The sequence below is a fragment of the Physeter macrocephalus genome, chromosome 21 (assembly GCF_002837175.3).
Source record: "Physeter macrocephalus isolate SW-GA chromosome 21, ASM283717v5, whole genome shotgun sequence".
Taxonomy (NCBI): Eukaryota; Metazoa; Chordata; class Mammalia; order Artiodactyla; family Physeteridae; genus Physeter; species Physeter macrocephalus.
Genome location: NC_041234.1, coordinates 33,059,844 through 33,072,225, shown reverse-complemented (window position 1 = coordinate 33,072,225; position 12,382 = coordinate 33,059,844). Strand labels below are relative to the sequence as shown.

The following is a 12,382-nucleotide window of genomic DNA, read 5'->3' as shown; positions in this document are numbered from 1 at the left end:
TGGAGTTGGGATGGACAAAAAAGCTTTGCTAATGACCTTCAGCTCTACCAGGCAAGTGAGAATGGTCTCATGGAGATTGTCCTCCAATATTTATAATGATATAATATCAATCCTATACAAACCCTTTAGGAAAATAAGGAGGAAATAATTCCCAGCAAGTTTTTTAGACCAGCATTACCCTGACACCTGACCAAGAAATTAAAGGGAAAGAAAAGTACAGACCAATAAATCTCATGAATATTGATGTACAAACCCTTAAAAAAATATTTAGCAAATGGAATCCAATAATATTTGAAAATGAATGCAAGGTTAACATTCAGAATTCAATTTAATTAAATATATTAACAGAATAAAGGCAAAAACATATGATCATCTCAATGGTTACAGGAAAATAATGTGGCTAAATTAATATATGTTCATGATAAAAAAAAGCCCTTAATAAACTAGGAATAGAAAGGAACTTCCTCAATCTGTTAAAGGGCATGTATAAAATGCCAACATCATATTGAATGGTACAAGCCTAAACACTTTCTCTCAAGCTCATTAATTCTTTCCTTGGCTGTAATGAGTCTATGATGAGCCTGGCATCCCTAGGAGTAAGATTGATGGGCGCCAACAGAATTGCTGTTTAATATTACAATCAGAAAAAGGCAAGATTTGGGAATTCCCTGGCCTAACCAGGGACTAACCACTGGACTCCGCATTTCCATTGCAGGGGGCTCGAGTTGGATCCCTGGTTGGAGAACTAAGACCCTGCAAGCCAGGTGGTATGGCGAAAAAAAAGAAAGAAAAAAAAAAGGCAAGATTCAAAGAGAGGCGTCTGAGGGCAAATGCTTCATTAAAAAGTGAGGGTCCCTTGCTGAGTTCCCAGACCTGAGCCAAATTTTAGATCTGGAACCAATTGTCTAGAGAGGTGCCCATGTCCCTCATAGGAAGAACCCTACAACATTGTAGCAAACATAAAATACTTACCTTAGTCTCTTCCCAAAGGAACCTATGGCCATTTATCTGGGTGACTCTAGTCACTGGGGAAAAGGGAATTTTTTTAGGACTATTGGACACAGCTTTCTGAGTTGACATTAATACCCAGACATGCAAAGCATCACCATGGCCCTCCTGTTAAGAGTGGGGGCTTACTGGGTACAGGTGTTACACTGAGTCCTGGCTTAAACCTGATTCACAGTGGCCCACTGCACATGCAGACCCACCCAGTGGTGATTTCCTCAGTCTCCTAGTGTATAATTGGAATTCATATACTTAGCAGTTGGACCATTTACTACCTCTCTCCTCGCCTGTAAAGTTTGTTAGCTGATAATTTATGTAACAGTATTCAGTGGTTACAGAGTAAAGAACTATGGAGATAACTTATTTTTATCCAAAAAAATCACATACAGATATTACAATCACAGGATACCCATTTTTAAGATGCAAAACACATACTCAAAACCATACACTCAGACAACCACATGGAAAAGGAATAGGGAATATAGAGACATGTGAAAATGGGGTCATTTTAAGAAGAGAATGGTGTCACATATTAAAGACAAAGCTGAATGGGAAAATGGATTGGAAGACAGAATCAAGTATGCACAAGATCATTTTATTGGTAGTTTCTGCAGACAACATTTAAAAAATTAAAAAATCAATAATCCTACCACCCAAGTGATAATCTGGATAATCTGCTTAATAATTTGTTGTATTTCCTTCCGAGCATTTTGTTCTGTGTCTACCTATACACACACACCTAAAACAGATACAAATATAAAACAAATATATTTGTATACATATATATGTGCAAATAATTTTACTCAGCATAAAACTGCTACTTTTCTGCCATCCAGAATCACTGATATAATGGTGCATTATCTATCGTTGATCTATTTTTTTATAATGTAAATTATGTGGTACATTGTTTTATGTTTTTTCACTTAGCCAATTACCATGAACATTTCCCCAAATCCTCAAACATGAGAAAATTTTTAATTAGTGCATACTATTCTATCTTATTGATATGTCAGTATTTAATCAATTGACTATTGGATATTCAATTTATTTTTTTCTATTTTAAATAGTATTGTGTTAAGGGAGATAAGCTGAAAATTAAAGACCTTTTATTGACTAATAAAATGAGGCATAAATGTAACCATAAAATGATTACCCTTAAATATTAAGTTGTAAGCACTGTTCCTAAGTGAGGTGTGTCAAAGCTTAATATATGCCTTTTCTGTAAGGGGTTTGCATTTCTGCACTGAAAGTGTTGATGAATATGTGTAAGATCTCCTGTTTGAGCTCCTTTGTTTCAGGGATCATTATGACTCATCCTCCGTCACACCACTTAAGGAAGCAATTTTTCTATTTTGTTTAAGAAGTAAACTGGGAGTTTGCCCTAGCTAGGATTAACAATTTTTGCTTTATATTTTTCTTTCAAAAATGTCATCCTCTACTCCACAGTGAACATATCTTAATGATTGAGTGCTTGTTTGCAACCTCTGCACCTTTCACACAAAATGTGTGGTATAGACTATGGAACATATTTCTCTCATAATTTCTAACACAGTTTTCTAAACTCATTAAATTCTTTGTTTTTCCTCAGCATAAATACTCTGATAGGCAAGGACATTTAAATTCTTTCTAAAGTCTTTTCCACATCAGTATATTCACAGTTTTGCCACTTTTGAATTCTCTGGTATACAGTTCTCCACTTGTGTAAGAATTCTGGGTGAAAAATTGATCACATTTATTATATGCTTCTGGAATTATACTTTTGTGCCTTTTATTAAGTGAACATTAAATAATATATGAAGAGTTTTTGACATTTTTTGATATTTATAAGGTTACTCACCAGGATGAATTGATATATAATATAATGAGGTGTAACTAGTGAAATTATCTCACACTAAAGTATATTAATAGGTTTTCTCTCCTGTATGACTTTCCTGATGTTTAATGAGAGTTGACTTCCCACTGAAGGCTTTGCCACATTCTCTGCATTCATAAGGTTTTTCTCCTGTATGAGTTCTGTGATGTACAATGAGAGTTGATTTCACACTGAAGGCTTTGCCACATTCACTACATTCATAGGGTTTTTCTCCTGTATGAATTCTCTGATGTTTAATGAGAGTTGACTTCCTACTGAATGCTTTCCTACAGTCACTGCATTCATAGGGCCTCTCTCCTGTATGAATTCTCTGATGTTTAGTCAGTGGTGACTTTTCACTGAAGGCTTTCCCACATTCGTTGCATTTATAGGGTTTTTCTCCTGTATGAGTTCTCTGATGTACAATAAGGGTTGACTTCTCACCAAATGCTTTCCCACATCTTCTGCATTCATAAGGTTTCTCTCCTGTATGAGTTCTATGATGGACAGAGAGGTGTGATTTTCCACTGAAAGTCTTCCCACATATGCTGCATTCATAGGGTTTCTCTCCTGTATGAACTCTCTGATGAACAGAAAGGTGTGACTTTCCCCTGAAGCCTTTTCCGCATTTACTGCACTCATAAGGTTTCTCTTTTGTATGAGTTCCTTGATGTTTAATGGGGGTGGGCGTCTCATCAAAGGCTTTCCCATGTTTATTGCACTCAGGTTTCTCACCTGTATGAGTCCTTTGATGTGTAAGGCTGGACTTACCACATTTGATAGCTTCATAAAATGCTTGTCTAATGTGTGTTTTTTCATGTCTAATAAGGTGATATGAACTCTTAAAAGCTTTTGCACATTCACCACATACAAATGGTTTCTCTCCTGTATGAGTTTGCTGATGTTTAATCAGAGCTGACTTCTGGATAAATGTTTTCCCACATTCACTGCATTCATACGGCTTCTCCCCTGTATGAGTTCTCTGGTGTGCAATGAGGGTTGACTTCTGGCTGAAGGTTTTTGCACATTCACAGCATTCATAAGGTTTCTCTCCGGTGTGAGTTCTCTGATGTACAACAAGGTTTGCTTTCTGCTTAAACACTTTTCCACATTCAGAACATTTATAGAATTTCTCCCCGGTGTGAATTCTTGGACTTTTATTAAGGGCTTGCTTATGGTAGAGGGCTTTTCCATGTTCACTAGGCTCAAAGAATTTCTCTCCAGGTTGAGCTTTATCAAGATTAGAATGGAAGCATAATTTCCAATATGCCTTACATTCATCATATTTCTTTCTTACATATCTTCTACTTTGACTAAGAAAATTTAAATTATGTTTTGAACACTTTCCCCATGAATCATATTTAGGGAGTCTTTGTCTTATAGAAACAAAGTTTGTGCTTGGATAAATGATTTTTCTGTATGTTCTGAATTCTTGGCCACTTCCATCCTTCAGTGTTTCCTTATCAACAGATGCAGCCTGCCACAGAGGTTTGTCTTGGCTTTCCTTGTGATTATCTATTGGGTCACCAACTTGCCAGAATTCTAGGGAAAAAATGCAATGAATCATCAAATTTATAAATATTTCTACTATAATGTTATGGCATAAAATTAATTCATAAATGCCCTGCTGTGAACTCCTATTAATGGACCTGAGCTGATGTGGATGAACCCTCCCTATGCTCCACCACCACCACCTCCCTCAACTGTAAATACAAAGAAATGCTGGCCCATATTTAACAGAAAATAATTTAATATGCAGTCAAGCTCAAAGCCAAGAAAAGAAAGTTTTTAGATGTCAAAACTGAAGTGAGAGTTTAAAGTGATGGGGTGAACAGAAACTGAAGGTTGAAGATTTGCAGGGGAATCCAGACCACAGGGCACAAATGTTCAGGAAACTAGAATATAATTTGCACTTAAAGTAGGAGCCACAAAGGGCATCCATGCATGTTAAACAGGAACTAGAAAGACTCCCCACTGGTCAAGGAAATTGGAAAGAAGGATATTATATATAAGAAATCAAAAGCCTGATATGATACTATATATAGAAATCCCTAAAGACTCCACACAAAAACTACTAGAACTGATAAATTCAGCACGGTAGCAGGATACAAGATTAACATCCAGAAATCAGTTACATTACTTTACACTAACAGTGAAATATCAGAAAGGGAAAGTAAATAAACAACCCCCTTTTTTTTTTTTTTTCGGTATGTAGGCCTCTCACTGTTGTGGCCTCTCCCATTGCAGAGCACTCCAGACGTGCAGGCTCAGTGGCCATGGCTCACGGGCCCAGCCACTCCGCGGCATGTGGGATCTTCCCGGACCGGGGCATGAACCCATGTCCCCTGCATCGGCAGGCGGACTCTCAACCACTGTGCCACCAGGGAAGCCCTAAACAACCCCTTTTAAAATCACATCAAAAAAATGAAATACTTAGGAATAAACTTGACCAAAGAGGTGAAAGACTTATATGCTGAGAACTATAAAACATTGATAAAGGAAACTGAAGAGGATTTGAAGAAAAAATACCCCATTGTCTTGGATTGGAAGAATTGTTAAAATGGCCATACTACCCAAAGCAACCTATAGATTTAATGCGATCCCTATCAAATTACCCATGACATTTTTCACAGAACTAGAACAAATAATCCTAAAATTTATATGGAACCATAAAAGACCCAGAATTGCCAAAGCAATCCTGAGGAAAAAGAACAAAGCAGGAGGCAAAACCCTCCCAGACTTCAGACAATACTACAAAGCCACAGTAATCAAAACAGCATGATATTGGCACAAAAACAGATATATGAATCAATGGAACAGAATAGAGAGCCCAGAAATAAACCCACACACCTACAGTCAATTAATTTTCGACAAAGCAGGCAAGAATATACAATGGAGAAAAGACAGTCTCTTCAGCAAGGTGTTTTGGCAAAGTTGGACAGCTGCATGTAAATCAATGAAGTTAGAACACACCCTCACACCACACACAAAATAAACTCAAAATGGCTTAAAGACTTAAATATAAGACATGACACCATAAAACTCCTAGAAGAGAACATTCTCTGACATAAATCCTACCAATGTTTTCTTAGGTCAGTCTACCAAGGCAATAGAAATAAAAGCAGAAATAAACAAATAGAACCTAATCAAACATAAGCTTTTGCACAGCAAAGGAAACCATAAACAAAATGAAAAGACAACCTACGAAATGGGAGAAAATATTTGCAAATGATGTGACCGACAAGGGCTTAATTTCCAAAATATACAAAGAGCTCATATAACTCAATAACAAAAAAACAAACGGCCTAACAAAAAAAATGGGCAGAAGACCTAAATAGACATTTCTCCAAAGAAGACATACAGATGGCCAATAGGCACATGAAAAGATGCTCAACATTGCTAATTATTAGAGAAATGCAAATCAAAACTACAATGAAGTACCACCTCGCACCGGTCAGAATGGCCATCATTAAAAAGTCTACAAATAACAAAAGCTGCATTAGGATGTGGAAAAAAGGGAACCCTTCTATACTGTTGGTGGGAATGTAACTTGGTGCAGCCACTATGGAGAACAGTATGGAGGTTCCTCTAAAAACTAAAAATAGAGTTGCTATGTGATCCAGCAATCCCACTCCTGGGCATATATCTGGACAAAACTATAATTCGAAAAGATATATGCACCCCTATGTTCATAGCAGCACTATTAATAATAGCCAAGATATGGAAGCAACCTAAATGTCCATTGACAGATGAATGGATAAAGAAGATGTGGCATACACACACACACACACACACACACACACACACACTGAAATATTACTCAGCCATAAAAAGAATGAAATAATGCCATTTGAAGCAACATGGATGGACCTAGAGATTATCATACTAAGTGAATTCAGAAAGAGAAAGACAAATACCATATGATATCCCTTATATGTGGAATCTAAAATATGACACAAGTGAACCTATCTATGAAACAGAAACAGACTCACAGACATAGAGAACAGACTGGTGGTCTGTTCCAGGGTCTCTGTGCCAAGTTGGAGGGGGCACGGGGGAGGGATGGATTGGGAGTTTGGGACTAGCAGATGCAAACTATTATGTATAGAATGGATAAACAACAAGGTCCTACTGTATAGCACAGGGAACTCTATTCAACATCCTGTCATAAACCATAATGGAAAAGAATATATATGTATAACTGAGTTACTTTGCTGTACAGCAGAAATTAAACACAACATTGTAAATCACCTATACTTTAATAAAATTTAAAAAAATTAAAAGCCTACTTCTGTAACTCAATCCAAATGATTATAAGTGTAGTACAGAGCCCATAAGCTGAAAAATTAAACTAAAAATTGGTCCTGTATTAGTAGGTTCCTAGTAGTGGCAAGCTTTCCAAAAGATATATTCTTATGTTTTTATAGCTTAGGGATCACAAGATATCTATGGAATACCAATTTTCACTGAAGAGTTCACAGTAAAAAATTAACAACTTCACAAAGAAATGACCCATCATGAAAGAGAATCAGCAGATACATTTAAAGATACTCCCATTCCTAGAACTGTAGCTAGTAGAACCATGTGAACTTCAAAATAAATGTATTTCAACTATTCAAAGAAATAAGGTAAGAACTAGACTATGGGGGAAAAAACTAGGAAAATTATATACAGGCATTATTTTTAAAACTCTAAATAAAGAGGTTGAATAGTAGATAGAAGTTGAACTTCTATCTACTACTTCTATCTGGTCACAGATAAAGACAGATTTAACAAATTAGATGACAGATCTTGAGAAATCACCCAAAATGTAGCATGAAGAGCTAACAATGGAAATATGGTAAGAGAAATAGAGAAATGATGTTCCAAAATAGGTTTAATAGCAAATCAAATGGAAGACTAGAGAAAAAGGTAGAGGGGGCAATATGCCAAGAAACGGGTTAACATAGCAACCCTGAGACTGCTATACTTAGAAAGGGCAGCTTGCAAGGTTGGCCCTTGGCTGCCATCTGGGAATTTGGAGTTCAGGAATGTCCCCACCACTGCCTAACTGATACAGCTGCTTGTACAAACAATGTGATTTAAGCAGAACATTTCCTTTCCTTCTGGGGGTCTGGAATTTTGGTATGTGCTAGGCAGTCTGTGATGTGAGGACACTGACTGAGTCTCTAATGGGCTTCCCTGGGCATAAACATCACACACATGTTGCTGCACTTTCACTGCTGGGAGAAGTGTGCCCTGCGTGACCCAAGGTGGGAGGGAGAGAGCATAAGGAACCCTGTACATGGAGTCCTCCAGATTCTGCTAATGTCTTTTTCCCTTATGCTCTAGTTGTATATCCTTACTATATCACTGTAATAAATTTTAGCTGTAAATACAACTAGACGCCAAGTCCTGGGATTCCTTCTCGAGAATTTCTGAATGTGGTAGTGGTCCTGGGGGACCCCCAATCTAGGCAATATTTGAAGAAACAATGACTGGCAGTTTTCTGGTATGGAAGAAAGGCATGTATCCTACTCTTAAATGTCCAGAGTCCTGAGTGTGGTAAATAAAAGCAAATCTGCACCCAGACACAGTTCTGTGTAACTGTAAGACTTTAAGAAAGTACGTATTGAAAGCTACCATGAAGAAATTTTAAAAATCACCTATAAAGAAACAATTAGGTCGGCAATAGATTTCATCAGCTAAAAAAGAAGCCAAAATAGTACATATTTTCAAAGTCCTAAGAGAAGATGTCACCTTAGAACTCTATCCCCAGATAAATTATTGCAATGAAAGATGACAAAATAAAGATGTTTTTGGACAAGAAAAGACAGAGAATTTGCCACACACAAAGCCTGCTAAGAATAATGCTTAGTATTGAATTATTCAGGAGAAAAATGACCAAAGGGGAAAAAGGCAGGGGGGAGGGTAAAGAAAATCCAGCAAAGGCAGGAAAAAAGAGGTAAAGGAAAAGCAGGATATCTAGAAAATACAATAAAATAAGAAATACAAATAAAGTAGTAGCACAATAAATATTAACCCCATTAATTATAGGCCAACCATATTAAATTGTACTTTTAAAAATCAGCTATAAGTTTCAAAAGACAATTAAAGCAAAACAAAAGAAATGTTGAAAATAAAATCATAGAAATATACCTGGCAATTAACCAAAGGAAAATTGGTAAAACAATGCTTATGTTATACAAAACAGAATGACCTGGATGCCAAAAGCAAGTAAGGACAGAATATGACAATATTATAAAGCAATTTCACTTACATAGATGCAAAACTCTTAAATATACAAGGCAAATTGATTCTATTTATGACAGAAAAAAGTTATACATCTATTAATGTTGAAAATGTATATACCCTACTATGTATTCCACTTATAGTTATACCAGAGAGAAATTCTGCAAATATGTACAAGAATGGCAAAAAGATATTAGAAACAACCAAATGCCCAGCAATAGAAGCTTGGATTGATGGACTGTGATACTCAGATGTTGGAATGCTATGCAGGAGTGAAAAATGAATGAACTAAATCTAACATATCAGCATAGCTAAACTCAAAGGGTAACACTGAATACTGAAAGAAAGTTGTAGAAAGACCCCTATGGTTCTAGAGCACTAATCGGGTAAATTTACCAAAAAGAATGCTATATTGATTACAGATGCAAATTTATGTAGTAAAAGTTTAAAAACATGGGTTAGAAAGATAACGTACCAAATTCATGATATTGTTTGCCTGGGGCGGGAATGAAGGGAGCAGGATTCAGGAGAGGAAAAGGGAGGCTTCACCTTTAATTGTAAACCTCTATTTCTTTTATAAACAAAAAACCACCGCCACCAAATGACAAAATCTTAGCATTTGCTAATTCTGGGAGGTGTAACTACAAGGGTATTTGTTATGACTATGATTTTCTATACTTTTCTGAAGTTTTAAGAGAAATGCCTTAAGGCAGGGCTTCTGGAACAGTGGAGTGAGGACCTTAGTAAATCCTCTTCCCCATAAAAGCAATGAAAATACTGGCAAAATTATCAAAATCTGTCATTTCAGGACTTTGGAAATTAACCAAAGGCACACAACAGATTATAAAGCATTTATTCAAGAAGAACCAGTGAACCTCACTAAGAGCAGCCAGGTGTGTGGTTTTCCACTTGGTGCTACTTTCCCCCCACCCCCACCTCCACCCCAAACCCCTGGCTCCTCAGCTCTGTGGTCCAGAAGCAGTGAAAACTGGCATTGTCACAGCAACTGAAGGGAGTTCCACCAAAAGCCTCATCTCCAGAGTGCTGTCACTACTTGACCTAACTTGGAGCTTGGCTCCAAGAAAGAAGGGACAGTATATGGTAACTCCAATCCCCATGAAGAAATAGACAGCACCAGTAAAGGTAACGTGCAGCAAAGTGTTAACATGTCAGGCCTGGCTCCTGGCTGAAGTTTGGGAATGCAGATTGTGGAATATTCCCTATGTTGATAAGATGATTTTTGCCTGCCTGGGGCACTGAACACCTGATTTTCTTCTGGGTGACTAGATGCCTGGCGGTGCCTATTTTTAGTGGGTCAATTTGGAATCTCCCACAGACAAAGTGAAAAGGGCTTTCTAAAATGCCTTACTTGCCGCTTGGACTTGAATTGCAGCTGTCTAGCCCTGTAGCATCTTGGCTTTGCACGAGAAAGGAGCAACTAACTATCCCTGCGGGGATTTGTCTCCTCTACCAAGTGCCCAGCAATGCTGGTGAAAATGCACCCCTATTAGGACACGTGAAGAAATGTCAGCAAGCATTGAAGTAAAGGGGAAAAATCTTACAAGCTTACAGATAGAAAAAAAATGATACCAAGTATCAATAATCAGAATAGGCTTCAGAGTTCTCAAAAGGAAAATTACAATCAGAAGACAATGGAACAATGCCTTCAAAAGTCTAAGGGAAAGAAATGTCCATCCTAGAACTCTACCCCAAGCTCAACTCTCCATCTTGGATGAGGATTCAACACTTTCAGATATTCAAAAATCTCAGAAAATTTACCTCCCATGGACCTACATTCTTTCTTAGGAAAGTACAGGAAGAATGTGCTCCAGTGAAATATGGAAAAAGGCATGGCATAAAGCAAACGAAGGATTCCAACAATGCAGAAAGTGGAGGGAATTCCCAGAATGATGGTGAAGAGATGTCAGGATGGTAGCTGAGCAAACAGGGATGAGGATAATCCACCCAGAAGGAAGTGGTCAGAGGCCTCTGGAGAAACTCAGGGGTATGACATTCATGGGACACTTGAAGCTCTGAAAGCATTCAGAATCACTCTAGACAACTGGTCATGTTTAAGTTAAACTGGTGATAAGTACATAGCGAAAGAAGCAAATGAAAGAAACAAGACAATTTTTAACCAAAGGAAACTAAAAGTTATGCAGAAAAGGTAAATTAATCATAGATGACTACATGGCTAAGCTGTCTATAGTGTTTATATGGTCATTATATTGTAAACAGTAGTACTGATGTAAACCAAATTTATGGTATAATCATATTGGGAACATGGGAGAACAAGAAGTTTTTGTGTTCCAAAGAAGACATAGAGATGGCCAACAGGCACGTGAAAAGATATTCAACATCACTAATCATCAGGGAAATGCAAATCAAAATCACAATGAGATATCACCTCATACCTGTCAGAATGGCTACCATCAAAAAGAACACAAATAACAAACGTTGGTGAGGATGTGGAGAAAAGGGGACCCTCGTACTCTGTTGGCGGGAATGCAAACTGGTGCAGCTACTATGGAAGACACTATGGAGGTTCCTCAAAAAGTCAAAAATAGAAACTACCATATGATCCAGTAATTCCACTCCTGGGTATACATCTGAAAAAAACAAAAACACTAATTTGAAAAGATACATGCATGTCAATGTTCATAGCAGCATTATTTACAATAGCCAAGACATGGAAGCAACCTAAGTGTCCATCAACAGATGAATGGATAAGGAAGATACACACACACACACACACACACACACGCACGCAATGGAATATTACTTAGCTATAAAAAGGAATGAAATTTTGCCATCTGTAAGAACACAGATGGGCCTAGAGGGTATTATGCTTAGTGAAATAAATCAGACAGGGAAAGACAAATACCATATGTTTTTGCTTAAATGTGGAATCTAAAAACTAAAACAAATGAATATAACAAAACAGAAACAGACTGACAGATACTGAGTACAATTTAGTTGTTACCAATTGGGAGAGGGAAGGGGGAGGGGCCAGATAGGAGCAGGGGATTAAGAGATAAAAACTACTAGGTATAAAATAAATATGACACAAGGATGTAATGTACACACAGGGAATACAGTCAATATTTTATAATAACTTTAAATGGAGTATTCTGTAAAAATATCAAATCACTGTGTTGTACACCTAAAACTAATATAATATTGTAAATCAACTATACTTCAATAAAAAAGAAAAAAATATTCAAAAAAGAAATCTTGGGCTTCCCTGGTGGCACCGTGATTGAGAGTCAGCCTGCCGATGCAGGGGACGCGGGT

The 12,382-nt window shown here is 37.2% G+C and overlaps 1 protein-coding gene across 1 annotated transcript; it reads right to left on the bottom strand.

Moving 5' to 3' along the window:
• Positions 1-526: 526 nt before the first annotated feature.
• ZNF674 (zinc finger protein 674) lies at positions 527-11,694 on the bottom strand. Its single transcript, XM_007124554.4, has 2 exons — positions 11,503-11,694; positions 527-4,399 (listed from the first exon to the last, which is right to left on the bottom strand). The coding sequence occupies exons 1-2, from the start codon at positions 11,663-11,665 to the stop codon at positions 2,907-2,909; spliced, it is 1,656 nt and encodes a 551-aa protein (XP_007124616.2). The 5' UTR covers positions 11,666-11,694; the 3' UTR covers positions 527-2,906.
• Positions 11,695-12,382: the final 688 nt, after the last annotated feature.

Excerpts from the sequence above, each read along its gene's own strand:
- ZNF674 (XM_007124554.4), bottom strand. The coding sequence starts at position 11,665 with ATGGTAGTTTCTATTTTTGACTTTTTGAGGAACCTCCATAGTGTCTTC. Across the intron at positions 4,400-11,502 it reads GATGGTAGCCATTCTGACAG|AATTCTGGCAAGTTGGTGAC; the intron begins GTATGAGGTGAT and ends TTTTTTCCCTAG.